Source organism: Monodelphis domestica, chromosome 4 (genome assembly GCF_027887165.1).
Source record: "Monodelphis domestica isolate mMonDom1 chromosome 4, mMonDom1.pri, whole genome shotgun sequence".
NCBI classification, from domain to species: Eukaryota; Metazoa; Chordata; class Mammalia; order Didelphimorphia; family Didelphidae; genus Monodelphis; species Monodelphis domestica.
The window spans coordinates 309,488,320-309,516,168 of record NC_077230.1 but is presented as its reverse complement, the minus strand read 5'-3'; the positions used below and the strand labels follow the sequence as shown (position 1 = coordinate 309,516,168).

The window sequence follows — 27,849 nt, the reverse complement described above, 5'->3', positions numbered from 1 at the left end:
CAAGTCAGTCAAGCTTTTATTTGTTTTAAAGTAATATTTTTATACTTGTTAATATTTTTTGAAGTTTTGGACTATATCACAGAGCTGTGTTAAATATTTAGTATCCATGTTAGCTTGTGTTAAATTATTGGCATATTTCAATATAGCATTTGTCAAACTGTCTTCTGCAAGACCTTACTGGTCTGGGTGATATAAAAGGGGTTCCATTAGACAATTTTTATGTTATATAAAAATAGAAGGAATGAGTCCTGGGCAGAAAGACCACTCAAGGACCAAACCCAACATTGGTCAGATACTACACAGGTCCCAGGACTGAATTTAATGGACTCACTTCCTCTCTCTTTCTCTGGGTGCAAGAGAGATAGTCCTCATATAAATGGCAGCCTAGTCCTTTTCACTCTGACCCCACATAAACATCATCATTTCCCATCACACTATACTCAAATGTCCCTCCAATGTTACCTCATTGCCTTCCCACTCATATCTCACACCATGGCCCTAACCTGTCACACACTTAATTTTCTGTCCTTGTACCCAGTATCTCATATACACATACCTCATGGATTCCCTTCACACTCATTCTCTGACACATATCTCATTTTTCCCACATAAGAACCTCAGTCTGGGCTACTGCTTTTTCTAGTATGTTTCAGAGGGAGTTTGGGGTTTCCGGATTTTTTTATTTGTTTATTTTTTGGTATGGGTTTGCCTAGATGGTCACCGGGGCCCCTTCCAATTTTATGAAATTTTATGATTCTGTGACTTAGTCTCATACCACTATTTATCAGGCATACATATACCCTGTCTTCTCATACTCTGACTTACTTTACCAGATTTCTCCCACCCTATGTCTGTCACTAATATATACTACAGAGTCCCTTTACAGTATATATCTGACAGCCCCATATGCACCTACTCATCGACTCTTGCTACTTTCTCTTTCCCTCTTCCTTTCTCTCTCTTCCTTTATCCGTTCCCCTCTTCTTTCTCTGTTTCTCTCTTTGCCTCTCTTTCACTTCTTTACCTCCATTCTCTTGCTCTCATTTCTCCCTCCCCCTCACACACACCACACAGACTACACCTCACATCACATGTCTATCACACATGCAACCATCCCTTCTCACATTGAGTTTGGCACACGTGCACTTTCATACAATGGCCTTTATGACCTGCATTTTGTTCCAAAAGAGAGATGTAACAAAAATACCTTTGGTAAGTACAAAGGAATGACATGATCCTCAGTTAGACCTGGAATGTGATTTATGACTCGCTCCGTGGGTGGCTGCTTTTGTTCTTAGATTATTGTAGAATGTGGGGAAAGGCATCTATAGTTAAAGCAAACACTGTATTAGGAGAAGAGCCATGGAAATTCTGAAGAAGAGGAGACATAGCAAAAATGATGAGCTAAGTCTACCTAATTGGACAAAGCACATGCCATCAGTATATGGGTGACAGTGGAAGAGGACTAAGGGCTGAATTGCTTTGCTTCATAGAAAGGTAACAAAATAATTGAATTATAGACGCCAGAAGAATAGACTAGGTGACCTGTGAAGAATTTTCTATTTCTAGATGCTATGACTAAAAAGGAGCATCCATTTAAATTCAAAGGCTACTCAGTTCTAAGAATGCATTTAAATATTTTTCTGGGTGAATTGAAGGGTTGGCACTCGAGTATCTTGCATATTAAGCTCACAGAAAAATAGCAATTGTGTAAATGAAAAAGAGACACTCTTTGCCTAAGACACTTTTTCCATTGACTTGAATTTATTAGTAGTAGTAATAATAAGCACCTTCAGAATTCAGAGCACAATGGCAAGGTACTAGGGAACAATCTGGGAAGTGAAATCATCTGGTATTGATGTGTTGAAGCCTCTGACACTATCAACTGTGCTTGGCCAATGCTAGACAGCTTCCATGAAGCAAGATGGATAATTTCTCAGCATGTAGAGTAATTAAACAGGATCAGCTTGGGTTGATATCCACTTCAGAATGCCACAGGTCTATCTTTAGGGGTTTTGCTACTTTAATTTTTGTTCGGTGTCTTAAGGTAAGGCATAGATGGCACGTTATCACAAATTTTCAGATGAAGCAAAAATTGAAGTAGCTAACACTGAAAGAATTAATATCCAAAGGGATATTGACAAGCTTGGATAATGAGTTATATCTTTGAAGATAAGCCCCAACTGAATTTAAAGTTTTATCCTTGGATGAAAAAAAACAGCTTCATAGGAATAGGAAGCATGATGTTTTTCATTTTTAAAAATATACCTAGGAGAAGAAATGTGTTATGGGATGGATAGGACATTGGATTTGGAGTCAACGGACATGGCTTTCAGACTGAACAAAATGGAACAAATTAATTTGTCTCTTTCTGTGAAAAATATCAACATTGTTCTAGATGATATCTAAAGATTCTAACTCTAAATCTGTAATCCGTGAAACTGTTAGCTCAGAATAAGCCAACTCTTGAGTGATAAAACAGCCCAAAAAAGATGAAATCTTAAGTTGTTGAATTAAAAGCATCAAACTGTCCAGGATGGAGGTGATCATTTCAGTGAATTCAGCCTGTGTTAGAACACTTCTATAATAGATTGCGTTTAGATCTGGGCAGTATATTTTAAGAAGGAAATTGACAAAGCAGAATGAATCCGGAGGAAGGTGATGAGGGAACCATAGCCTATACAATGAAAGGATCATTTGAAAGGTCTTCTCTGAAGTAGAGAAGACTTGTTAGAGGAGACATGAGAGAAATAGAGAGGGTATCCAAGCTCTCTTCAAGGTCTGTCATTTGGAAGAAGAATTACTTGTTCTACTTGGTCCAAAATACCAGAATTAGGAGCAATTCTTGGTAATCACTGAGAGGTAAACTTCAATTTGATGTTTAAAAGTTTTTAACATTAGTATCATCCAGAAGAGGAATAGACTACGTCAAGAGTTAACAAGTGCCCCCTCACTGCAGTTCTTAAGGATGAGACAAGACGCATATTTGTTGGGGATGTTATCGAAGAAATTGTGTTTAGGTATAGTTAAAGCCTAGAAGACCTATAAGATTCCTGCCAATTGTGAGTTTTTGTGGTCCTGTGATTCAATTTCTGGGAGCAGCAGATAATTACAATCTTTTAACTTCTATGGGCAATCTAACGTGCTTCAGGTGCAAGACCCATTATGTCTCTGAGTAGATAAACAATTGCTTTCTAGAAAAACAACTCCACATGCATGATGGAAATTACCATAGAAGACCTTCATCCCAATTATGTGTCTGGAATTGGAGTGAGAACTTTCCCTCATTCTCAGACTCCCTCTCCCTAAAAGAGGAGGCTCCAAATACTATTACCACCTAAGCAGCTGGATCCAGATAATCTTTGCTGATGAAACAATGTAGCTAGCTAAAGACATCTGCACTTTACACTGCAACAAAATGAGGAGTTAATCTATTTCTTTCCAAGGAAGGCAGACATAGTATATGTATAGTAGCTGCTCTCCTGATGTGCAGTGAAGTGGCTTGCCATGCAACAGCTTTGATTGCTGAGGCAAATAACAGATGATCATAGAGTGATAACAGAAGAACATGTAGGAAATAACTTCCTTGAAGAATTCTTTCTGATGTGATGAGGAAAACAGCTTTTATTTTCTTTTAAAAAATCTCTTGAGGATATCTTAGTTTTTTCTATGATTTTCTTTTTCTCCTTCGTAATTGTTTCTGATGGGGAGCTGAGGCAAAGACTCCTGAGTGTCTTTGTATCACTCCTTTGAAGACAGAATTTGGGGGGATGATTTGTATAATCATTTCTGGTCATTATAGATTGGCATTAAAGGAATATGAAATATATAGGGTTTTTCATCAAAAAGAGTGAATAAAAGTACTTGTAAATTTTTCCCTCTTGTCAATAGCATGCTCTCAGAAAAATCCCCAAAACCTAATGTGCTAATAATAATCTTCCTGGTAATAGTTTCAAATCGCTTCAGTTGAAGTGCAAACAATTTCTTCACAGATTAGAACAAAAATTAAAGAAAATACCGAATAGAAACTGTCAAAATTTGGTGGTATCTAGCACTTAATATTAGACAGATCATTTTAATGAATATGTGTTTATGTAATGAGATGATTTGAAAAATTATTTCCTTTGCTTATTAAAGAACTGAATTTTTAAAATCCTTTTTATTAAGGACAGGAATCAATAGCTCTTAACATAAATCAGAAGAGACATTTTAGAGGATTTAAATTCCATTCCCCTTCATTTCTTCAGTAAAAACCTTCGTGATCCTTTTATGTTTTTCATTAGCTTGTGATTTTTATATTTATTTTAGGTTTATGAACACCAAGATGGCAGCAAATCTCTAAAGCTTGGAGATTTTGGCTTGGCGACCATTGTAGATGGCCCCCTGTACACTGTCTGTGGTACCCCTACATATGTGGCTCCTGAAATCATTGCAGAAACTGGGTAACTTCTTTACCATTTTTGTTTTTAATAGTAGTAAGTGATGAAAGATTGGTGCTGCTATTTGTAGGTCTGGCAGAGTTATCTAGCCTCTCTCATCTCACTTTTGTGATCTTTGCAGTGAACGCCTTTTCCGTGTGTTGTTCAAATCAAATCACCAATTACTGCAGTCTTGTTTAAGTCTCTCATTTGCCCTCTGTTAAGGGTTAGCACAGCAGTGATTAACCCCAGAGGAGAAAGTCTTCAGACTAACAGTGAGACATACCGTGATAGTAATTAACTCCCTCTAGGAGATAAAAGAAACAAAATTTGCTCTGGATGGCGATTACAGTTTCCTGTGGTTACTTTCTCTGTTGCCCTTAATCTCCAATCACAATCCCATTTTGGCCTTCTTTAGGATATATTGATTTAATGTAGCATGTAAACACTCACCAGTGGTAGTGACCTAGAGGAAATTTGCAGATTTCTCTATGCAGAAACTACTAGCTAAAATTCTTTCAAGCCCTAGAAGGAGTACCATAATTCCCTTCTTTCTCTCCTCCCCCCTCCTCCTATCCTTCCCTCTCTTCTCTCTCTCTCTCTCTCTCTCTCTCTCTCTCTCTCTCTCTCTCTCTCTCTCTCTCTCTCTCTCTCTCTCTCTCCTTTCCTTTCTCTCCTCTCTTTCCCTTTTTATCTCTTCTCTTTCTTTCCTTCCCTTTCTCTTCTCTCTTCTTTCCCCTCTCCTTATCCTCTCCTTTTTTCCTTTTCTTCTCTCTCCTCTGTTTCTGTCTTCTTTTTCTCCTTCCTCTTCTCTCTCCTTCCTTTCCCTCCTCCTTCCATTCATTCTCCTTCTCCTTCCACTCTTCTGCTTCTTCTCCCCCTCTTTTTTCTCTCCCTTCCCCATAAATATCCTCCCCCATCCTCACTCTTTCCAAATAGGCCTAATCCAGAAAGTTCTTGATACTGAGCATCTACTACCACAAGCAATAGAAAAATTTTTATACTTTTTCTGTGCTTATTGAAATAATAGTTTCTGGCTAGTCCATTTCCCTCCTTTTCCTCTCTCTTATTTCCTTCCTACCCTAATACCCCCTTTAAACCCTCCCCTACCCCCAACCTAGTAATCTCTGGACAGCCTAGAGGTAAATTTTTTCTCCTACCCTTTTTTGGGGGAAGGCAATCACCAAGTAGGCCAGAGAGAAAAGCAGTCAACAGGGAAGGAAAATATAAAAATAAGAGAAAAATGCTAAATTGTAGTCCTGAGAGACCTAGATTAAAACTTCATTTCTGCCACTAGATATGAATAATTAGAAGAAAGAAATTTAAATTTCTTAGCTTCCATAAAGTGATGATAATGCCTACATTACTTAGTTGATATGGTTATAGTGAGATTAAATTGGATAACATATGCCAGCTATTATGATAGCTGGTGGGGGAAAAGGGAGAGAGGTACAAGTTGACAGATGGGATAGCAAACAAGAACTCTCAGAAAAATGACATAAATAAGCAAGAGAATAGACTCTTTCCCTGACTGTGACCATAGCAACTATCTCATGTACCACAAGATTGGAACAATCACATTTTCCTTTCTGGCTCAGAGTCCAAGTTTTATTATATTTTAGTTCAACACTTATACATGTCTGCCTGTAAACATGGGTACACTTCCTCTGATTTTCATTCATGTGCTTTGGATGGAAAATCTTTTTTCTCCAGTCTCAGTCTATCTAGTGTTAATTATTTTTTAATGGGAGGATGGAGAGAAAGGGTAGAGATGTTAATGTATTGTAATATGTGCTAAAATTTAGCCAAGCTTGATTTCTCTAAATCATAATATCACTTACATTTTTAGGTATGGCCTCAAGGTGGACATCTGGGCAGCTGGTGTGATTACTTATATCCTGCTGTGTGGTTTCCCTCCATTCCGTGGGTATGGACCACAATATTCTATTCAGCTCCTAACAATGTATTTCTCTATTCTCAGAATGATCCATATGTCTTTCTTGCACTGAATACAAAGAAGTCTGCTGCAGGGGAAAGGGGAGATCTTTATTTGTAATGCCTATTATTTTTTCCATATTGTGCATGCTAATTTGTATAATGTTCATAAATCTCTGTGCTATTTTTAAAATTTGTTCACTCTTAAATTTACCAAAACAAATCCTCTTTGACATTTTGAATTGCTTAAAAACATTCATGTTACAAAGTTTATTGGGGGAGGGAGTGCTCCAGTTCATGATTATATAGAGTCTACAGATATACCCTGAATTTGCTTTTCTTTTCTCCCTGTAAACAGAAGTGGTGATGATCAGGAAGTGCTTTTTGATCAGATCCTGATGGGTCAAGTGGACTTTCCTTCTCCATACTGGGACAATGTATCTGATTCTGCCAAGGTAGAGTTTGGAGGATTTTGAATTCTTTATATATGTTAACACTGGGAATGTGTGCTAGTTACCCATGGCAAAGAGTCTATTGATAATGTACAAGTATCACTTTCTGGCACATTACACTGGGATAGATTGTCAGAGATTTTTACAGTTAGTATCCTTAGCTTCTGAAGTTCTTTAAAATCTTGATGCTGCCAATTCTGAATTCAATCTGAATCTACTGATAAGCAGCCAGTAGATCTTGGTTCAGACCCATTTGCATCCATTGTATCACTCCATTGTATTTTAGTTCACCTGAAGTTTTGATTCTTTCTGTATCATAGTGTTTGATAATTCAAAGTCATTTAGCATCACTAGAAGAATACTATGATTACATAAATGGGTGTTGGCATCAGCAAGCAGACAGGGATCAATAGGATCTTTGTAATAGACATACCCACTGTACAATTTTAGTACTTGTCCAAGACATATACTCACTAACTCATAACACTATCCATTCAGCTATATTATTATATGTATAATACATATTTTTATCACTTCATTTTTCCCAGTTCATATAGATTTAAAAACCCTTCTTTGTGTAGATTTATATTACATAAAATGTCCTTGTCATTCAACAAGTGTTTATTAATCACCTAGAGAAATGTGCCCAAATCAGCAAGGGTTAGAAGAGGTATATGATAAGATGCCTTTCTTTAAGACCTTTATGATCTTGTTGGAAAACCTAGATGTGCATACTTAAGAGAATTAAAGAACACAATACTGTCTATAATCAAATGTCAAAATGTACTAGAGATATTGGCATGCTTCATAGTGCCAGCCATGAAGGATTAGAGAAGGAAGAAATCCTCATTTAGTTAGAGCAGTTCAGAAAAGCTTCATGAAAGAAATAGGACTTAAATTGGGCCTTGAAGGACAAATTGGACTTGACTAGATAAAGAGAAGGGAAAGAGAATATCATTTCATCCAATAAAATCAGGAGATCCACTTGAAAAACAATTTTTACTGTTAAATACCTGCAGTAAGAAAAAAAGTGTTTTAGAAAAAGGAAGACTTTTCATTGCATGATTTTACTTTGTACAACTGTCACCAGTACTGAGTTAGTTTCCAAAATTTTTTAAATCTGTTTGGGCTATTAAGAAAGAATTATTTTGGCTTTTGTTCCCCTTCTTTATGAAATATCCTTTGTATTTTGAAAAGTTCCAAATCTGAGTATAATTTATTATTGGATACCCCTGGCTCCACCATTTGGCTCTGGTCTAGCCGCTCATATTGAGTTTCAGTTTTTTTTTTTTAATTTTAAGATCAACCCCATCCCAGATCAGCATGTGGACTCAGGGGAATGGTGGAACTTGAAGAATATTCAGAAGAGAGCTACTAAGATGAAAGAAATGGGTCTTATTCATCCCAGAGAAATAAGGTTCATGGATGACTTAAGAACCATCTTCAAGTATACGTGGCATTATTACTCACAGACTGAACAATAAAAAATGTGTTTAATCTCCAGTGAAAGGATTTGAAGTTATGCATAAGAAATTATTTCCTTATAATTAAATTTGTCAACTTTGGAATGGACTGCCATATGGAGTTTTATTGTATGCCTCCCTTGGAGGTCTTTTGAAAATGGGATCAATTTTTATCTGTCAGAGGTAATTTAGCTGTTGGGCTTGCCTAAAGATAGGGGGCTAGATGCAATGACTTCACATGTAACTTTGATTCTGTGTCATGACTCAGCAGAGGTGTGTTACCTCTAGGATTTAGAAATTCTGGTTTAAAGCATAAGTGATACATTTGGCAAAAAAGGATTACTTGGTTCCCCACCATTTTGTTGGGACAATTGAGAAATCAAAGAGACGCACCATAAGGGCATGGTTTTAAAGTCAAATGCCATGGGATAGATGATGTAAGCGTCCAGAGCTCTCAAGGATGATTTGCAGGATCAGCATAGGGAAGTAGAACGATAATCCATCTGACAGAGAATGAGTTGTTGTACCACCATCAAAAAAGAAAAACATCACATTCAACCCTTTAACACAATTAAGTGACCAATGAATTCGACTGCCTTGGGGGCATATTGCCAAGTGATGCCAACACCATCAAACTCAATTAAGAAATCCAGTGTGCTGGAAGATGAGCCAACACTCATTCAGCTCACTTTTCAACCATCATTTACTAAGCATTATGCAAGGGACTGGGGATACAATGTTGAAGAACAATTCTTTTCCCAGAATCTTATATGCTGATAGGTAGCATAAGGCATGTCCAAAACAGAAAGAAATATGAAGAAAGGAGAAGTATAGAAAACTACTTTCTGAGAAATCTGACAATCAAGATGAGACCACTTTCAACTGGGGTATAGAAGGAAGGCTTCATTAATATGAAATGTCAAGCCAAAGCTATGCCATTGACCAGTCTGTATGTTAAAAGAGTGTGTGATCTTACCTTCTACACTCTATGTATCTTCATGCCATGTCTCCTGTCTCCAACAGGATTTTTAGCTCCCACCCAGCAGTCCTGGTTCCTGACTAGTGAGGATTTTCAGTAATTAACTTGACCCTGATCCACCATGTGACTACTCTCCAGGCATTCTTATGCCATGCTACTGCCTATGTATACTTTCTACTGTCTAATACTCCCTGTTTTCAGTTCTTAGTTCTGAGAACCATCATCAAATCAACACTAATATTCCTGGGAAAGACATACCAATTAATTCCCCTATAACTCTATTTGCCAACCCTATAATTTTTCAGTCCAATAACACCCCTTACATGTGTTCTCTTCCTTTATTAGAATACAAGTTCCTTGAGAGCTAGGACTTTCTTTCTTCTTATATTTGTATTCCCAGCATCTAATTTAATGTCTGGCAAATAGGAAGCAATTCGTAAATGCATGATCATTCATTCATTCATTCAACCTTCTGGATAAATTTCTAGAATTACAAGATTAAAACTTGATACAAGATCAAAGTCTTAGAGAAGCTGGTCATGGCAGTATTCATTATAGCCCATCCTTACACCCCCAAGAGAAGGGTAAAGAATGTGAAAGATTCAAATAAATTGCTAGGAAGGTGTTTGGTTTGGGCTGAAAGGGAGAAATGCTAAAACCCAAGCAAGGAATGATACTGGGGATGATTAGGAAGTGACTATCCAATGAGTCAGGCTGGTATCAAGCTCTCGGAGATCACATTTCTCACAGGGAACAGAAACACTGCTATTTTGAAGCAGAAATAGATCCAGGGAATTCAGAGACCCCCAAAGCAATGGCTTTAACAGCTGAGTGAAAAATGGGCTCTAAATGTAATTGGCATGAGATATACAAAAGGTCTCATTAGTCACATCTGTACACTGCAAAGTACACAGTCAGCAGAAGTCTATATTCCATTCCCACCCAACTGGGAAGTACCTCAAAAGTTGCCTGATTTCTGACTTTCACTACATAAGCTCAAGATCTCTGGTCTGTTCTGGGTGACACTTTTTCCATTGGGCACATACCCAAACAGCATCCAAATTTGTGGGGGGAAAAGGAACATTCAAAATTACAAATACTCTCTGTTCTAAGTAGAAAAGACTCAAACACAATGTTCTCTAGTCAATTACATTCACTGTCATCCCTCCAAAATGAGGACTCTTGTAAGCAATTCATTTCAACAAATCTTTTCAAAGCATTTATAAGGTACAAGACATATAATGCTGTTCAATCATTTCTCAGTCTGTGCAACAATATGTGACCCCATTTGGTGTCTTCTTGGCAAAGATACTGAAAAGATTTGTTATTAACTTTTACAGCTCATTTTACAGATGAGGAAACTGAAGCAAAGTTAAGTGACTTGTCCAGAGTCCCACAGCTAATAAGTGTCTAAGGTCAGATTTGAATTCAGGAAGATGAGTCTTCATGTCTTCAATCAAGACAAAAGTAAAAAGTCTTTGCCTCTAGGACCTTATATTCTTAAAATATGTTCACAAGGAATACAGAGTAATTTCCGAAGTTAGAGAACACTGATGACTTGAGACATTAATAAAATAGTTGGGGGGGTTGGTCAAAAGTGGCACCTAAATTATGTGGTTTGAAGGAAGTTAGGAATTTCCAGAGACAAAGATGAAGAAAAATGCAAGGAAGACAGCCAGAGAACAGTGAATAGGCCAGTCTGACTGAATTGGGGAGTGCATGAAGGGAGAATAATATGAAATTAGTCTGGAAGGGTAGGTGAGAATCATATGAAGAGTTTTAAATGCCAACCTGAGAATTTAGTATTTTATGTTAAAAATAGTTAGTCACCAAAGATGTTTTTGAGTCAAGTTATAAAGAACTAAAAGTTCTATCTTTGTACCTTTGATCATAGTCCTTCCTTCTTCCCAGAATGTCCTCCCTTTACCTCTACCTAGCAAAGTCTAACCTATCCTTCAAGACTCTATTCCAACATCCCCTTCCTTTATCACTCCCAACAAGGAGGAGGCAATATTTCATTCCTCTAAATAACTATAGCACTTCTTCTCTGTACTGTTGCTAATGCCTTTACTGTTTCTTTCCTTATTTTTAGTTATTTTCTGTCTATTTTATCTCCTGTGCTTGATTATCTCTCCCAGATTCACTTACCCCTCCTTAAGGGCAGGTTCTTATATATTTTTGCATTTCTCAAGGTTCCCCGCAGAGTGCTTCCCACTTAGTAAATGTTTCCTAGATGGTTGCTAAATGAATGAACAAATCCTGGATATTCTTGACTTGGTTGAGATTGATAATGGTAGTATAACTGACCCTTATATAGCTTCTTCACAGTATACCAAGTTCTCCAAGTGTCACCTCATTTGATTTGCACAGTAGCCCTGTACCTTCTACATTATTATTATTATTCCCATCTTCCAAATGAAGAAACTGAGGTTAGAGAAGTTAAGTGACCCAGATAGATAGTGAATGACAGAACAGGTCTTAAAATCAGATCTGACTCCACATTTTCTGCTCATTCTGCTAACATTGCATTGTCTCCTAAGAGAAATCATCACCAAAGAGGACTCGACACTAATGGCCTGTGACCCTGTGCGGGGCATTTTCAAAGCAAATTCAGTTTACTCTGTTATCTAGGCATTCACAAGTAAAACAAACTTACTGCTGGCACAACAATGTGACCTAATCTGTGATTTTAAGGTCCCAGGACCTTCATTAATCCTTGGATTTGTTATCCTCACTTCAGGACTTTCAAGTCTTCCAAAAGACATCACATTGGCTTTTTAACTAAGTGCCTCCCAGTTAAGCTATCTTTAACTTCACAAAATATATATTATATGTGTGTGTGTATTTGTATGTATGCATATACATATCAACACATTTATTTATGTGTATATAATATCTATGCATATATACATAATAATTCCCATATATAAGCCATTATCATGTTCTTTCTCTGCCCTTCCTTTTTATTTTATTTTTTTTAACCCTTACCTACCATCTTGGAGTTAATACTGTGTATTGGCTCCAAGGCAAAAGAGTGGTAAGGGCTAGGCAATGGGGATTAAGTGACTTGCCCAGGGACATAAAGCTGGGAAGTGTCTGAGGCCAGATTTGAACCTAGGACCTCCCATCTCTAGGCCTGGCTCTCAATCCACTGAGCCACCCAGCTGCCCCCTTACCCTTCCTTTTTAAATGAAACATATTCTCCAGTTTCAAGAAGAAAGATGATTTTCCTTTGATAGCAAAACAATAAAAATAAATAAATGTGATTTTTATACATACATATACATATAGATATAGATATAGAAAGAGAGAGAGAGAGAGGTAATCTAATTAGAATTAACTTTTTTCTTTTCCTCTAGTTTAAAACTGCACCCATCTACTTCACCATCCCATCTACAAAAAGCTGGCCACTTTAAAAGGAATTTCAGAATTTTTGTATTCCACATTGAATGGGATTTTTTTCCTATACCAACCATTGGTTATAAAACTATAATTTTTAAAAAATCTTTTCTGGTTGTTTTTTTCAGGTATGAAAGGGTAAATCAAAAGAGAAAACTTAACTTGATTTGAAAATGTCTAGCATAGCATCACATTACATAAGTGTTGAATATTCTTTTGTGATCATTTATCCCTAGGAAGCAGTTAGCCTAGTTAGCAGAATACCACATTTAAGAAAAGATAGAGTATTAGGACGGATTTCCAACTTGGAACAGAAAACTAGTCATTAAAAATGTGTTTTTTTCATTATAGAAGTCATATAAACTAGATCTAATTTTGGGTTTCACAGGAACTGATTACCATGATGCTATTGGTGGATGTTGATCAGCGGTTTTCAGCTTTGCAGGTCCTTGAACATCCATGGGTCAATGTAAGTAAATTTTTACCTTTTGTGTTAAATCTTCATATTTCTTTTTTAAATTACTAACAAATTTTCTATTGACTCTTACCTTTTTGAGACTAAAACTTAGGGGGGAAAACATATTTCACATCAGTCACTGAAGAGATTTTTGTGCTGGATATGAGAAAACAGGAAAACAAAATCAGCCTTCTCATAGCTTTCCTTTGTTGCTACAAAGTTCTATCTTAAAAGTCACTACAGAAATTCAAGTGAGAAAATACACCAATAGGGAATATATATATATTATATATTATATATATATTAATATATATATTAATATATATATATATAATATGTGTATATATGTTTATGTGTGTAGAAAATATATCTATATGGATTTGTGTTTACAGACATTACTTTACTCTTTAAGTAAATGGGAATTCTTTGGCAAAACTGAGTATTATAGTAAGTATAGAACTACCAAATGACTCCACTCCAGGCACCATGGTGTCCAAAAATTAGTGCTTTTCTCACCCTGTGGTTCTAGTGATTCTTTAGGAGGTATAAATGATCATTCAATACCAATACTTCAAAAGGAGATGCTTTTAATATTTATGCTTCTGTGAAGTCACAATGGGAGGCGCTCTTTTTAACAGTTGGGTAATTGCACCAGTGTCACAATGGCTCAACTCATTCAAGATCCTATATGACAAAGATCTTGTTATAATGGCAAGAAACCACTGTGGTCTAACTCCATAGTTATGGAAGATGTGATTTAAAAAAAAAAAAGAAGAAGAATCAGTTGCACACAAAGCAGCATCTGGAATATATTCTTGTTTACCCTTCAAGTCCTTAAACAAATCAGGGGCTGAATATTGACCTTTCATCAATTCATCAAGGCTGGGTTTTGTTGTAGAACAAAGCAATAGGAAACCTACCAATCTTGCAGACCAGTCTTCTCCAAAAATCTATTTCAGGATATCCTCAGTAGTCAACCTTAATCCCTTCAACCTGACCTTCAGAAGTTTAAGGATGATAAGTTTTAGTAATATAACTCTTCACTGTACATTCCAACACTTTTAAGGTATATCAAGTCATATATTTCTCTCTTCCTTATCTCTGGTAAACTTTTAAAAATAATAATAATAGCTAACATTTATAGAGAGCTTACTACATGCCAGGCACTATACAAGGCATTTTATAATTATTCTCATTTGATCCTCACAACAATCCTAGAAGGTGGATACTATTATGATTCCCATTTTATAGAGGAGGAAATGGAGGTAAACAGAGGTTAAGTAACTTGCCCAGCATAACATGGTTACTGTCTGAAGTCTGATTTGCATTAAGATCATTCTGACTCCAGGCCCAGCACTTTATTCCCTGTACTACCTAACTCCTATAGTAGAATAATGAGTAAGCTATATTTGCAGCTTTCACTTCCTTAGCATGTATTAACTCCTTAACTTCTAATGATTTCACACACACACACACACACACACACACACACACACACACACACACACCATTAAAATAGCTTTCTCCAAAGACTCCAATGGTGGCTTAGTCAACAAATCCATTGGCCTTTTCTTCAATCATCATCCTTCTTTTCTATGTCATTTAACATTCTGATTGCCCCATCCCTCTTGATGTCTTTTTTCTCTTTTCCCTTGGCTTCTGTAAGCCTCTTCCTACTGACAACTTCTTAGTTTCTTTTTGCTTGATTCACCTACTTGTGCTGTCTAACTTTGGTTTTATTTTATCTCTTTGAACTCTTCTATTTGATTATCTTATTTAAGATTATTACTTCAATTTTCACTTACTATGCAAATAACTCAAATCCTAATCTCTTCTCTGGCCTATAGTGTAATTATCTGTTGCACAGTTATATCTAGAGTTCCTATTAGGAACTATTCAAATCAATATATCTCAAATGAAAATTATCATTCTCTCATTTGAATCTATCCTTCAGTGTCACCACCATCTTCCTAGTCACCCAAATTCAAAACCCAGGTCATCTTTGACTCAGTCTCCATCCTAGATTTAATTGTTTGCCAAGTCCAGTTGCCTTTGCCACTATGATATTTCTTGTATCTGTCTCCTTATCAGCCTAATTCAGGTTCTTATCATCTCTTACCTCAACTATTGTAATAATTCCTTACTGGTCCTCCTTGCTCTATTCTTTCCCTTCTGCAATAAATCTTTTTACATAAGTAACAAAATATTTTTCTGATTTACAGGTCTCATCATATTATTCCCATACTCAGAAACCTCCAGTCCTCCCTATTGCCTCTAGGAAAAAATATAAACGCCTTAGCAATCTGCCTCCAGCCTACTTTATTTGATTCTGGATCTTTTCACATGTTCTAGCCAAAGTGATCTACTTGGATTTTCTCCAATTTTATCCTACCCTTTCCTGTCTCCATCCATTAACAGGAGCCAAACCTACCATCTAGACATCAATCCTTCCTCATCGTTACTTGTCAAAAACCCTTTTTTCATCAAAGACCCACCCAGCTCAGTAGCCGGCACTTTTCTGAGGGCAGACTGACTTAATAAATTTTCTTTGCCCCTTGCCTAACAATGCTCATAGTAGGTGTACTTAATGTTTGTTGACTTGTATCCTAATAGGTTAAAGGCATTATATAGTTTCTCTCATTTGAACAGCTCAACAACCCAATGATATATGTCCCAGGAGTTACTATCCCTATGATACAAATGAAGAGTCTGAGACCCTGAGTGGTGAGCTGCCTGGCCCACCCCATCCTAGTTATATGCCTAGTGTCTTTGATAAGATATGAACCCCCCGCTTTTCTGACTGAGCCCACTGCACTTTTAACTCTACTCCACCACTTGTTGAATTAAATCTTAAGTTTCTGTGAAATAAATTTTCTGTATTCTGCTCATTCTGTTGGCAGGAGTTCTCTGTCTTATGTGTGACAGATAATATTCATATTTAAAATTGTTCTTTGTATTCATGTGAAATAGCGATTCAAGTCTCACAAGGAAAGGCTATGTCTTGGGACTTTGTAAATGTATTTAGGTCAGTCTAGAGACATCACTGGAGAATTTCATTGTGAATTCCCCATGCAAAGACATTTCACACGGGGATCCTTTAAGGTATCTCCAAACCTGCAACACCAAGATGGAGCATACAACTCTGTGATGAGTCCCTATACTCATGTGCTAATTCTGCCACTAAAATTAAAATCTTTGAATGAGTGATGGTATTGATGAGCAAGGTCCTTTCAATCAACCAATAAATTCAGGAGGCAGTGGATTGAGAGCCAGACCTAGAGATGGGAGGTCCTGGGTTCAAATCTGGCCTCGGACACTTCCTGGGTGTGTAACCTTGGGCAAGTCACTTAACCCACGTTGCCTAGCCCTTACCACTCTTCTGCCTCATAACCAGTATACAATATCAATTCTAAGATGGAAGGTAAAGGTTAAAAAAAAACAACAACAATTAAATTCATGTCATGACTTGGCATTACGAGGAATTGGTGGTAGTTTGCATTTTTTTCTTGGACACTCAGATTGACAGTCCTATCCTGGGCCCTTTCTTCTTTTCTCATCATCATAGCTAAAGTATATAAAGCTTAAGTTTATAATATGGCAGTATGGAAGAAGTACTAGGTTTGAAGTCAGAAGAATTGGGTTCAAATCCCAACTCTACTACTTATTAGCTTAATGAACCTCACTTAGTTATACCCACATCCTAGGGCTAGTATAAAATTCAGATACAAACTGTGGCACCTTTATTCCCACTTTACAGATGAATGGAAATTAAGCTTTATAAATAGTTTACCAAATGTCACCTAAATTTACGTGGTATGGCAAATTTCACTTCAGATCTTCTGACTCAGGTCCTTATCATTATACCCCCCACCCCCCCACCCCCCGCCTCTTCAAGAAGCACATTTGCTCTATACAATAACCCCAGATATGAAACTATTAAATATGCTTCCCAGTCCAAATATTTTACACATAGGGCCATTCCAGTTTTATGGTATAAACTGGGTTCATTTGCTTTCTCAATGTACTTGAGAATAGAAATATTTCTGATTCTCATTAATCAGCTTTAAAAGGATCTGAGTCTCAGTACCAGACAAGATTTTGTGTTCCATATCAGTAAGTAGGCAAAGAGACGAGTAGTCATTCACATAATCATTCTTTAATGCTTCAAAACAAATCTGGATGAAATCCTATCCTAGACATAAGGACAATATGCACCTTAGTCATTTAGAAGGAATTAAACATGGGAACTAATAAGAAATAGAAATATTAAACCAAGGACCTCTCATCCTCTTATATCCATCACATCTTTGTAAATGTGCTGGCCATTCCAGGATTGCCATTTGCTTCCATGAAAGTATCTGACCTGAAATAGCAAACATATTGATGACTCTTTTCTAAAGGTTCTTGGGTAATTGTTAAAAATATCCTACTCTACCCCATTCCATTAAAGCTACAACCCCACAGAAAAAGAAAAAGTTCCTCATCAGGTAGTGGTTTTTGTAACCATCTTTGACCCCAATTAGGGTTGAATTACCACCAAAAATAAGTATATCCCCATGAGTATAAGCTAGGAGAGAGTTTCCAGGTCACTATTAGACAGCAGACAGACTCCAGGTCACTCTTGCTCCAACTTCCCTCAACCAAAAATATCTGCTACATCACTGGGAAAATTGAATTCTTAAGAAGTCTAATCCTTATACCAATCCCTAGCCCACCAACTTTTTTTAAAAACTGTCAGGGTTAGATGGTCATTATTCCTAACCCTGTATTTCTCAGAAACATATTAGTAAGATTTATACTAATGTTTATATGTCTGCACATATAACTTTAAACAGAGCCCAATGCCATAATGAAAGATAAACAAATTGTGGAGTACACAATTTATCAGCCTATACCTTTTGGCAACCCACTCAATATTTTTAAAAAATATAGTTGTAAAATGCTTTTGAATCATTTCAATTATGTCTGACTCTTCATGACCCCCATTTGGAGTTTTCTTGGCAAAGATATGGGGGTGGTTTGCCATTTCCTTTTCCAGCTCATTTTACAGATGAGGAAACCAAAGCAAATAGGGTAAAGTAATTTGCCCAAGGTCACACACCTAATAAGTATCAGAGTCTGAATTTGAACTCAGTCCTTTCTGACACCAGGACCAACACTCTATCCCATAGCTTCTCCAGTTGTAAAATATAGGGAAACACAAAGCTATCCCCTCACTTCATTAAATCTTAGACTTTAGTCAAGTGACAATTTCTAGTGTTTCACTATAGAAAAGCAGAAATAGGAGGCTTTAGGATAAGTCTAGGAACAATGTTTTAATGCAGGAGTTGACAACTTTTTGAAAAATTGCATGCTAAGTTTCTTCTTTGGGATGCTGAGATGGCAATTTGGAAGTAGTGAATTCCAGCTACAAACTCTTCTACAGACAGCAACCACTCCTCTTATATACTTCTGGAAAGGCATAAATTAGCAACATCTCTCTTCATTGTCAATTGAGAGCAATGGTTATACCAAAAGTAGTGGACACCTCCAAAAAAAAGGAGTCAGAGAATCTTAAGTTTTGAGAGTGGCCTTTTTCAGGAATGAGTCAAGAGAATTCTAGAAACAAATAGCCTCTTTATAGCTCTAAGTAAAAACTTTCATCCTGGTTATTTACCGCCAGATTATTTGTTGAATAACTGATGTCTTTGGAATTTATCAGGACAATCTCAATAGGCCCTACCCTAATACATTTTCAGTTTCAGTTTTTATGATAAATATAGTTGGAATGTTGCTGGAAACAGCATAGCCTGGTAAGTCCATTCCCAAACCACTAAAACGACCTCATGTCAACCATTTCCCAGATGTTTTTAATTTAAGAAACAAAATTGTGCAGACTTACAACTGTTAGCATTGACATGAATGGACAGCCTGCTCTTTCAGAACTAGTTTCTTGCCTCTTGGTGCTTCCTTGGTAGAGTTTATTTCAATTTCTCTCCTACACAGTATATCTTGACCCAGTAAGGAAGATGTGATACATTTCCTAGAACTCCTAATCTTGCTTTTATTTTGATACTCAATGCATCTTAGACTCCCAGAAAATTCATCCTAAAATCCAGGACAAAGTACAGACAGTTTTCTAGATGATTTAACTAATATAAATTCCCTGCATATAATCTGAACTTCAAGACAAATGTTTCCTTAAACTCAAAGAACAGATAGTTTGTTTATCATTCAGTAAATTTCAAGATATTCAGATTTGTAAAACTATAATAGTAATATCATTTCTATATTACCCAAATTGATGCATTTTCTCCTCACAAGAAAATAAAGTAGATTTCTAATTAAGCTTTTATAATCATAATTTTGTATTACTGATGTTTCTGAAAGAAATAAATGAGCAACCAAGCAATTAGGAGTTATAAATTAGAAACAAAGAGAGGTTCATTGAAACCTTCAATTGGTTTTCATAGGAGAGGAAGTTGTGCAAAAATCAGAATAATCATGTGATCTTTAAGGAAACAATTAAAACACTTTTTAGGAGCCAGCTCATTCAATCTAATTTTCTCTCATTATTTTTACAATGATTTGTTCACTGGGCAAATTTGGAATTGAAGAGAAAATTTCCCTTAAGAAGTGAATAGCCAAAGGGTAACTGAAGCCTAGTTACCTAGAAACTTGACTATAGTTAACATTATTTCTAGAAGCTTACAGTTTTTGTCCACTTTACGTTATATGTACCCGTGTCCTGTTTGCCACTTTTCTTTATATCTGCTCTTCTGTCTTAGAAGAGAATTCATCAATTAGATTTGTTAGTCAACAGCTCAATCTATAAAGATGTCCGAGTGCATTGCTGACATACTGTAAACTTTTCATTAAATGAGTTTGCATTCTCCTCCTACCACATTGTGCCTTCTCAGAACATTAACCTTCATTTTATCAGTGGCTATGAATTCATGAAATGCAAAACAATTTTAAGAACAGCTTAAGCCAAACATTAAGGAGGTAAGTTCTTCCTCATACCAATTGTGTTTACACAAACACACACATGCACACTTCCTGAGTCCAAATGCAGCATTCTATCATTATACCACAATGGCTCTCTGTAGCAACCTAATAACTGGCCAAAGGAATTTTGATGAGCTTTCCAAAACTCAGAAGTGTGGATGGCTACCTCCTCTGCTCCTTACTTTGCATCTTCTCAATTCTCAATCAAGAATCTCCTCTAGACATTACTCTAAATTTCTGTTTAGATTATCTTAAACAATGATAGTAAAGGGATAAGGGAAAAGGACAAAAAAATCAATAGATGGTCTACCTAAGGAGTGCAGCAAAACTATGTGACTTTTTAAGCTGACCAAGAAAAGATTTCACTGTTCATGTCTCTAGTCCTTTGTGGATTTTATTCAGATGCTCTGTAAGGAGCATAATCCTCTGGATCTGGCAAACCAGACAAAAATTAAAACAATTGGTAAAATGGGACTGTTGAAATGAGATGAAGGCCACTGGTGGTCTGAGTAAATGACTGTTCTCTTTTCTGCATCCACAAAGACACATCAGGCTTCATAGATGATCTAAGGTTTTGGTGATAGATGTTGATCTTCCCCAGATTCTAAACAAATCCCAATTTACTTCAAAAATTTTCTTTTCAAACACAGTCTGAATTTGACCTTGAGTTTTCTCTACCAGAAATCAGAGACTAAGTAGGATAGAGTTAGTAGACATTGGGAGAGGGAACAGCTATCTAGGTGGTTCAGCGGATTGAGATCCAGGGCCAGAGATGGGAGATCCCATGTTCAAATCTGGCCTCAGGCACTTCCTAATTCTGTGACCCTGGGCAAGTCACTTGACACCCATTGCCTAAGCCTTACCACACTTCTGCCTTGGAATCAGTACTTAGTATTGATTCTAAAATGGACAGTAAGAATTTTTTTTAAAAAATAGGTACTAGGAGATTGTGCAGCTCAGGATTATTAATGGCAGTCAGAAAAGCTGAACAAGCAAGTAGGACACCAACCCTCTTATTTTATGGCAGTTTTTTTCTATTCTGGATTCATTTCTACTCTGGTACATTCCCTGATAAGTAGTTCAAGTTCTCTATTAAACTTACAGATACCCTGAGATCCTACAGCAACAAAAATCCTGGCAACAAATGAATAGGTTGAAAATGCCAGATGGGAAAAAGGTAAAAATGGACTTAGGGACAGTTCAGCAAGATAATACTCTTAAAATGATTCTTTCTAGTGGCAAAGGAATGGAAGAAATGCTTACTAACGAATAATTCTCTCACTCCACACGCCCAATTGAAAATGGAGAGATGAGGGAATGTTGGCTATCCAAGAAGCAGCTGCTGTAGTTCTTTTTACGTTTTACACCCTGATTTTTTTCTTGTAGGCTGCAATATTCTGCCAAATCATGGATGGGAATTTTTTAATCACAAACCACTAACCTCAAACCACAACCAACCTATGTCAGACTTCAGGAGGTGCTCAGAGCCCAGAATGTGTGTTAGTAATACTGAAACTATTTGCAAAATGTTGCCAGCTTTGTCATATCCATCCTGAAAATTCAGAGCACATTTTTGGCACATCGTCTACACTGAGATGATAATAATTCTAAAAATAAACACTAATGTTCCCTATTTATTTAATGAGGAATGCTTTAAGTTGTTTGTTTCATAAATACAAACTGTAATAAAACCACTGATATGCACCTGAAAGAGACCTTTGAGACTCTGTAATCCAACACTTTCAGTTTACAGATGAGGAAACTGAGGCCCGGGGAGGCTAAGTAATTCACACAAATAACAACTTAGCCAAGCCTACTGGTTGTTATTAATCAATGGGAAATAAATATAAACTTTGTCCCCTAAACTACTTGTTTATTGCCTTAAAATTACATTCTACTCAAAATTTCCAAATGGTACTGACAAATGGAAAAAACACCTTTGATTACTTATATGACTTAACTATACTCCAGAGCATAAAGACTTACTTTTACCTGAGCAAAGCTCAGGACTTCATTAAAGTCTGAAAAGTGATTTACATCCCAAAGTGGGGCCTGGCATCATCCCCAGAAGTGCAGGGCTAATGGAGTCCACCTAGAAGACTTGCATAGGTTATTAAGAATTAGGACTGGACTAAAAACCTAGAGGTGAAAAAGTAAAGTCTGATGAGGGACCTAAAACATAGTAAAGCTAAAAACAGACACTCAACTAGAAGCCAGCAAGAGACACTAATTCACAGTTAATACTTCTTAAATTTTTTTTCCATTCATTCTTTCATGGAATAGGAAAAAGATGCTGCAAGGCAGATATGATTTGGATGTGAAGGAATGTTTCCTAATAATTAAAAATATTCAAAAAGCAGAATAAGCTGCCTTGGAGCTAGTGGGCTTTCCCATCAATTGATATATCTCCTGGAGAAGTCTGTATGTTCATTTGATGGATATATTGTAGAGGAGATTTTTGTTCAGGAATATGTTTTGTTCAGGAATACTAAATGGCATTAGAAGTCACATCAAACTCTAGAATTCTTTGAAGCTGTAATTTGCTTTCTTTAAGTTTGTTCATCATACTGGTTGCCTCTCAGATCCCATCTAAATCTAAGTTTCTGTAATTTCACTATACCACACTGCCACATTTATATAACCAAAGCTTCTATAAAACTATGTTATACATAAATTGCTGATCGGGATCTGTGAGAGACATTTCCACACTGGGGGTTTTTTATATCAATGAAATTACCTGGGTTTTCCCATCCCCCCTCCAAAAAAAGTGCAGTACATTAATGAGTTGTCATGATTTGATTAACATGTGGGTGGCCCAGTAGATAGAGACCAAGGCCTGGAGTCAGGGAGACTCATTTATAAGTTCAAATCTGGCCTCAGATACTTATTAGCTGTATGATCCTGAGCAAGTCACTTAACCTTATTGGCCTCTGTTTCATCTGTAAAATGAACTGGAGAAGAAAATGGCAAACCATTCTGATATCTTTGCCAAGAAACCCCCAAACAGGGTCACCAAGATTCAAACACAACTCAGCAGCAATACATTATTATTATTGTCCTGTCTCTTCACTTACAAGTAGGATTAAACAAGTTTTGCATAAGAAACAGTAATCATATGTTTTGGTAACAGAAATGAGGAAATTTGTATTAAAGAATAACAGGAAATGAGAGCAGTGAAAAGGGGGGGAAAGTTGATGAAGACCATGAAAGATGAGTTTGGCAGAGATTGGATTCGACCTGAAGGTAGCCAGCACTTTGGGTTTTCTAAGAGAGGAGTAATATGATGAAAACAGTGTGTGAAGAAGATTATTCTAGCAGCTGTATGTAGGATGGTTTGGAGGAGGGAGAACCTGGAGGCAAAGTGAGCAATGAGGCTGTTGCAATAGTTTGACCACGATGTGATGAGGTCCTGAACTGTAGCATTAGCTAAGGGAAGGAGAGGAAAAGGCCAGATCTCAAAGGGAGAGAAAAGAACAAGGAATTGCCAGTCAGCGATCAAAGGAATTATAGAGACAAACATGGAGGAACCAAAAGTGGCCCCATTAAATGATGCTGATGAAACTATTGAGGATTTCATAATATTCACAGATCCCCCTGTATGGGAACCTTCAGCTTAGAGATACATAAATTAAAACTATTATTATCATAGCACAGTTATAGATATGCAGCATTGGAGCCAGGACCCCATTGTATTCATTTATTATAATATTGGAGGCACTCGAATAGTTTATTCCTATGAATTCATCCCTAATTGAATAGCATCTGTTAAAATATCATTAACTCCTTTTGTCATCACAGAATGCCCCCACAATATGCAAATAATGAATTAAAATGGCATCCCTTACAGTATCATATCAACAGGATAGATAGGCTGTGAGATCAGTAGGAAGGATTTAAAATCTAAAGAATGTTCTGACTATAAAATTTTGTCAGAGAAATTAGATTACTGAAGTAGATTATGAAATCTCCTTTCCACAAGGTCTTCTTTTTTTTTATTCTTGAAAAATATAAGTAAGAGATAGCATGGTGCAATGGACAGAGAACTGAGTCAGGAAGTCAGGAGGCAGGAAGATTTGTGTTCAAATCCTACCTCAGAAAATTACTAGCTTTGTCATCTCTAAAAGAAAGTGGCTGGACTAACAACCTCTGAGGTCTCTTTTAAAACTGTAAAAGCCAATCTTTTAAAATTTAATGATGCAAAGGGAAGAAATTACCCAAAGAAGTAACTCAGAAATCTACTCATCTAAACCAGTGTTAGACTGAACTGTTATTTAAACAAAGCCTAGGTTTGCTCAGTAGCAGAGCACTGAAGCATACAAATCAGTCCCAATACCTAAGTGCCAGAATGGTGCGCAAGGAAGGTTAGTTGAAGAGGCTCTTACTGTAGAGAAAGGATGGTTTTCATCGATTTCTGGATTTTGAGATCAATTTTGCTTTTTATATGTATGTACTTGGAGCCACATATTTTTGTTATTAAAGAATTGAGTAGTATTCAAAAATAAAAAGGTAAGAGCAAAAAGTAATTTTAAAAAATATTTTGAGAATTATAACTGAGAATAAAATGACAGAGTAAAACCAGATTAATTTTGTAGCAGCTATGAAAACCAAAGGGACCTTCAAGTTGAATTTCTAAGAGTGCTGTTGTTGTCATTGTTGTTTTAATGAGAACTTATGTTTTCTATTTCTAAGATCACTTCTTGTTTCTAGGAGGGGGGAAACCCCCTTTTTTTAATAAACTTTATTTTGCATTTCTCTGAGAATTTTCCTTCTCTCTACCTTTTTATTTCCTTTCAGGATGATGGCCTCCCTGAGAATGAACATCAGCTGTCAGTAGCTGGAAAGATAAAGAAGCATTTCAACACAGGCCCCAAGCCCAACAGCACAGCAGCCGGGGTTTCTGTCATAGCAGTAAGCATCTGAAATACACAACTATAACATTTTAAAAGGAGCCTGAGAGACAGGCTCTCCTAAGGAGACTCCTCCGCCAGTAGACATCAGATTGGGTCATTTTTTTAGACAGCTCTAGCACTAAATGCAACAGAGGAGATTCTAGTTTCTGAGATGTATTGGATACTTTTGCAGATGATTTTTCCCTGTGAGGCACATCATTATCCCACACCTCCAGGGTGTCCTGAAGTATACAGTCATTTTATAATTTATTTTTAAGCCAAAAGTCTCCTCCACACTGGACTTTCTGCCAGGATAAGCTTTTTGGCTGGAAAGATTAGTTCATGATGTTCTTCTGCCAAGACCCAAGGGGATGAGGGGCAAGCCGAGCAAGAGGACATCGCAGGAAGAAACTGTAGCAAAAAAAGAAAAAACTCACTAGAAATAGTTTTACCAGGCATAAATGTAGACTGAAATACAGTAGAATGTTTGGGCAGTCAAATTTCAGTGAAAAAACTCAAATGCTGTGAACACCAAAAGGAATCCCAATGGCTTGCTGCTGCTTATAAATTGTCATTCTTATTGTTGAAACTCTTTTAGCGTTTACCATTTTTGAATGCTGCTGTGCAAGAATTTTTTTCCTTTTGCATACTTTTAGATATACATGACACACAATTTGATAGCAGCTCTAGGCAAAGATTAAATTGGACAGAGAAATATGGAAACTTCATACTTGCTTGTGTCACATTCTAGTATAAATATAGTTAAGACCCAAATTATTGGAATTTCTAATATTTCCTATTTTTAAAAATTCTTTCTAAATTTCAGTGGCACAGTCAGTATGAAAATAAACACTGATGTGTTTTTCCTTTTCTGGGATGAGACATAGGAAAGTGGTTGATACCATGATATATTAAATTTGAGAGTATGCGTGCTCCTGAACAGTACTCATATTCATAAGAACAAGCCTGAGTTCTTAAATACTTCTCTGGGTGTTTTTAACTTTTTAAAATTCCCCTTCTTTATCTTCAGTACATTGGTCGAGCATGAGATAAAGTTAAAGAAAATGAAATACCACACTAAACATGACTCTTCCCATATCTGATTACTATTCAGTGTTTGTTCCAGGCTTCCATCAATTGCAGATGGTACATATGTACACTTTCTTGCCCTGTTCCTACTTTCATGTTTCTCAGCTCAACCCTTCCATGGTGGGGTTAAATCAGCATGAAGTAAACTTAACTCAAAGACAAAATCTGGCTCATGAGGGCGAACTGATTGTATTTAAGAAATGCATACTCCTCAGATGATTCCTCAGTATTATACGGATTTAAATTTTCAAGCTGTGTTTCTTACTTTTTCATCTTAGTTTTTCATTTTTTTAAAAACTGGCTTCACTGCAGAAGAAAATTGTCCCTCTTGCTTTCCATACTCCTCAACTTTCAGGCATTATCTATGACTGTGGATATATTTTTTAAGTAATTTTAAACAATGTCCATAATAATTCTCCCAGTAATGAAATTTCACATATCCATTGTTCATTTGAAATGTGAGCCTATTCCAAATTGTTCAATTCCTAAAGTTCTCTTTCAATATGGTCTATCAGCTCACTTCTCCATGAAAACACTATTCTATTGCCCTTTCCAAAGAATGTCAGCTTCAAGAAATGATGCTTTTTTTTGCCTTTATTTTCTTTTGGTTTCTTTTCCATTCTGTTTGGTTTCTTAGTTAAACCTTCCTCAGTTGTTCACAGTAGTAATGGCAGTTTCTCAAGGACTAAAAAGGCACCAGTACATCTTACTCATTGACAAAGAACTAATAATGGTGGGATGGGAACTCCCTTTTTTTGTTGTTGTTGACTCTGGAGAAATGCTAGACTCTTCCCTAAAGAGATTTCTAAAACCAACACATTTACTACAAAAGAGTCCTGGGTCCACTGGCATACTTTTTTTCAAATATTATGAGACTGTTGTGACTATAGTTAAATACTAATTTATCAGTTCATCAATAAACAGATTATAAACCACTCCAAAGGGAAAGTATACTTCTAAATTGCCAATGGGTTGGATGAAACTAATTAAGGGTGATAGACTTAAATTGCTTTAAATAATGCATTATTACTGTAACTTTGAACTTCTTTTAACTATTATCTATTAACTATCTATTAACATCTATCTCAAAATTTATAGAATTTGGAGAAAACCAAGTCAATATTTTTAAAGTATATTACAGAGTATTGGTGTAAAGCTCAATGGCTATTTTTAAAAAAAATAGAAAGTACTAGGGGGGAAAGTATGCATTTATATGCAATTTTATAAGCCACTTAGCCAGGTCTGTGTGGTGGGTGCTAATAGTGAGTATAGCATATATACTTCTATCCTCCCATGCATAGAATGTGTAGTTCTTAGTACACAACATGGCTAGGTCTGGAAATTTTCTTTTCTAGGGTAACAGTGGGCAAGCCAATGAATTCTTTAAACCAGCTTTCCCATTTTTTAAAAGAAGTCATCCCACCTTGGAGGATGGTATGAGGGGAAAGTATGCTAAATATGAAATATTACCCATCTAAAATTAAAGTATAACCTAATAATCCAGTCTCCCTATCATTTATTTAGCAATCATTACATGCAAGGTGCTGTGTTCAGTGCTGGTTATAAGCATGATATTAGACATTAATTTAATAAGTCCCATTTGATATGAATTTATAATATATTTTGTTTTCTTTGCCCTTGAAAATGGGCAGGAGGTCTAAATTTTTTAAATTTCATTTATGTGGTTCTCTATACCCTCTACCAAAAGGAGATGCAGCTTATCTCTCTTCTGTAACATAGCTTTAGATAGCTTCTTGAGGCACTGAAAAGTTAAATGACAA

General features: G+C 36.4%; 1 protein-coding gene across 8 annotated transcripts in view; it reads left to right on the top strand.

Moving 5' to 3' along the window:
- Positions 1–27,849, top strand: part of DCLK1 (doublecortin like kinase 1) — a 415,491-nt gene that overhangs the window by 353,629 nt on the left and 34,013 nt on the right. For 6 of the 8 annotated variants that reach the window (XM_007495323.3, XM_007495321.3, XM_007495322.3 and 3 more), the window contains 5 exons: positions 4,309–4,442; positions 6,268–6,345; positions 6,712–6,808; positions 13,035–13,115; positions 24,885–24,998. In XM_007495323.3, the coding sequence (XP_007495385.1) occupies positions 4,309–4,442; positions 6,268–6,345; positions 6,712–6,808; positions 13,035–13,115; positions 24,885–24,998 (504 nt within the window). Of the gene's footprint in view, positions 1–4,308; positions 4,443–6,267; positions 6,346–6,711; positions 6,809–8,106; positions 8,415–13,034; positions 13,116–15,325; positions 15,973–24,884; positions 24,999–27,849 lie in introns of those variants that run through there. The other 2 variants (XM_056794752.1, XM_056794753.1) reach the window with 2 other exon arrangements.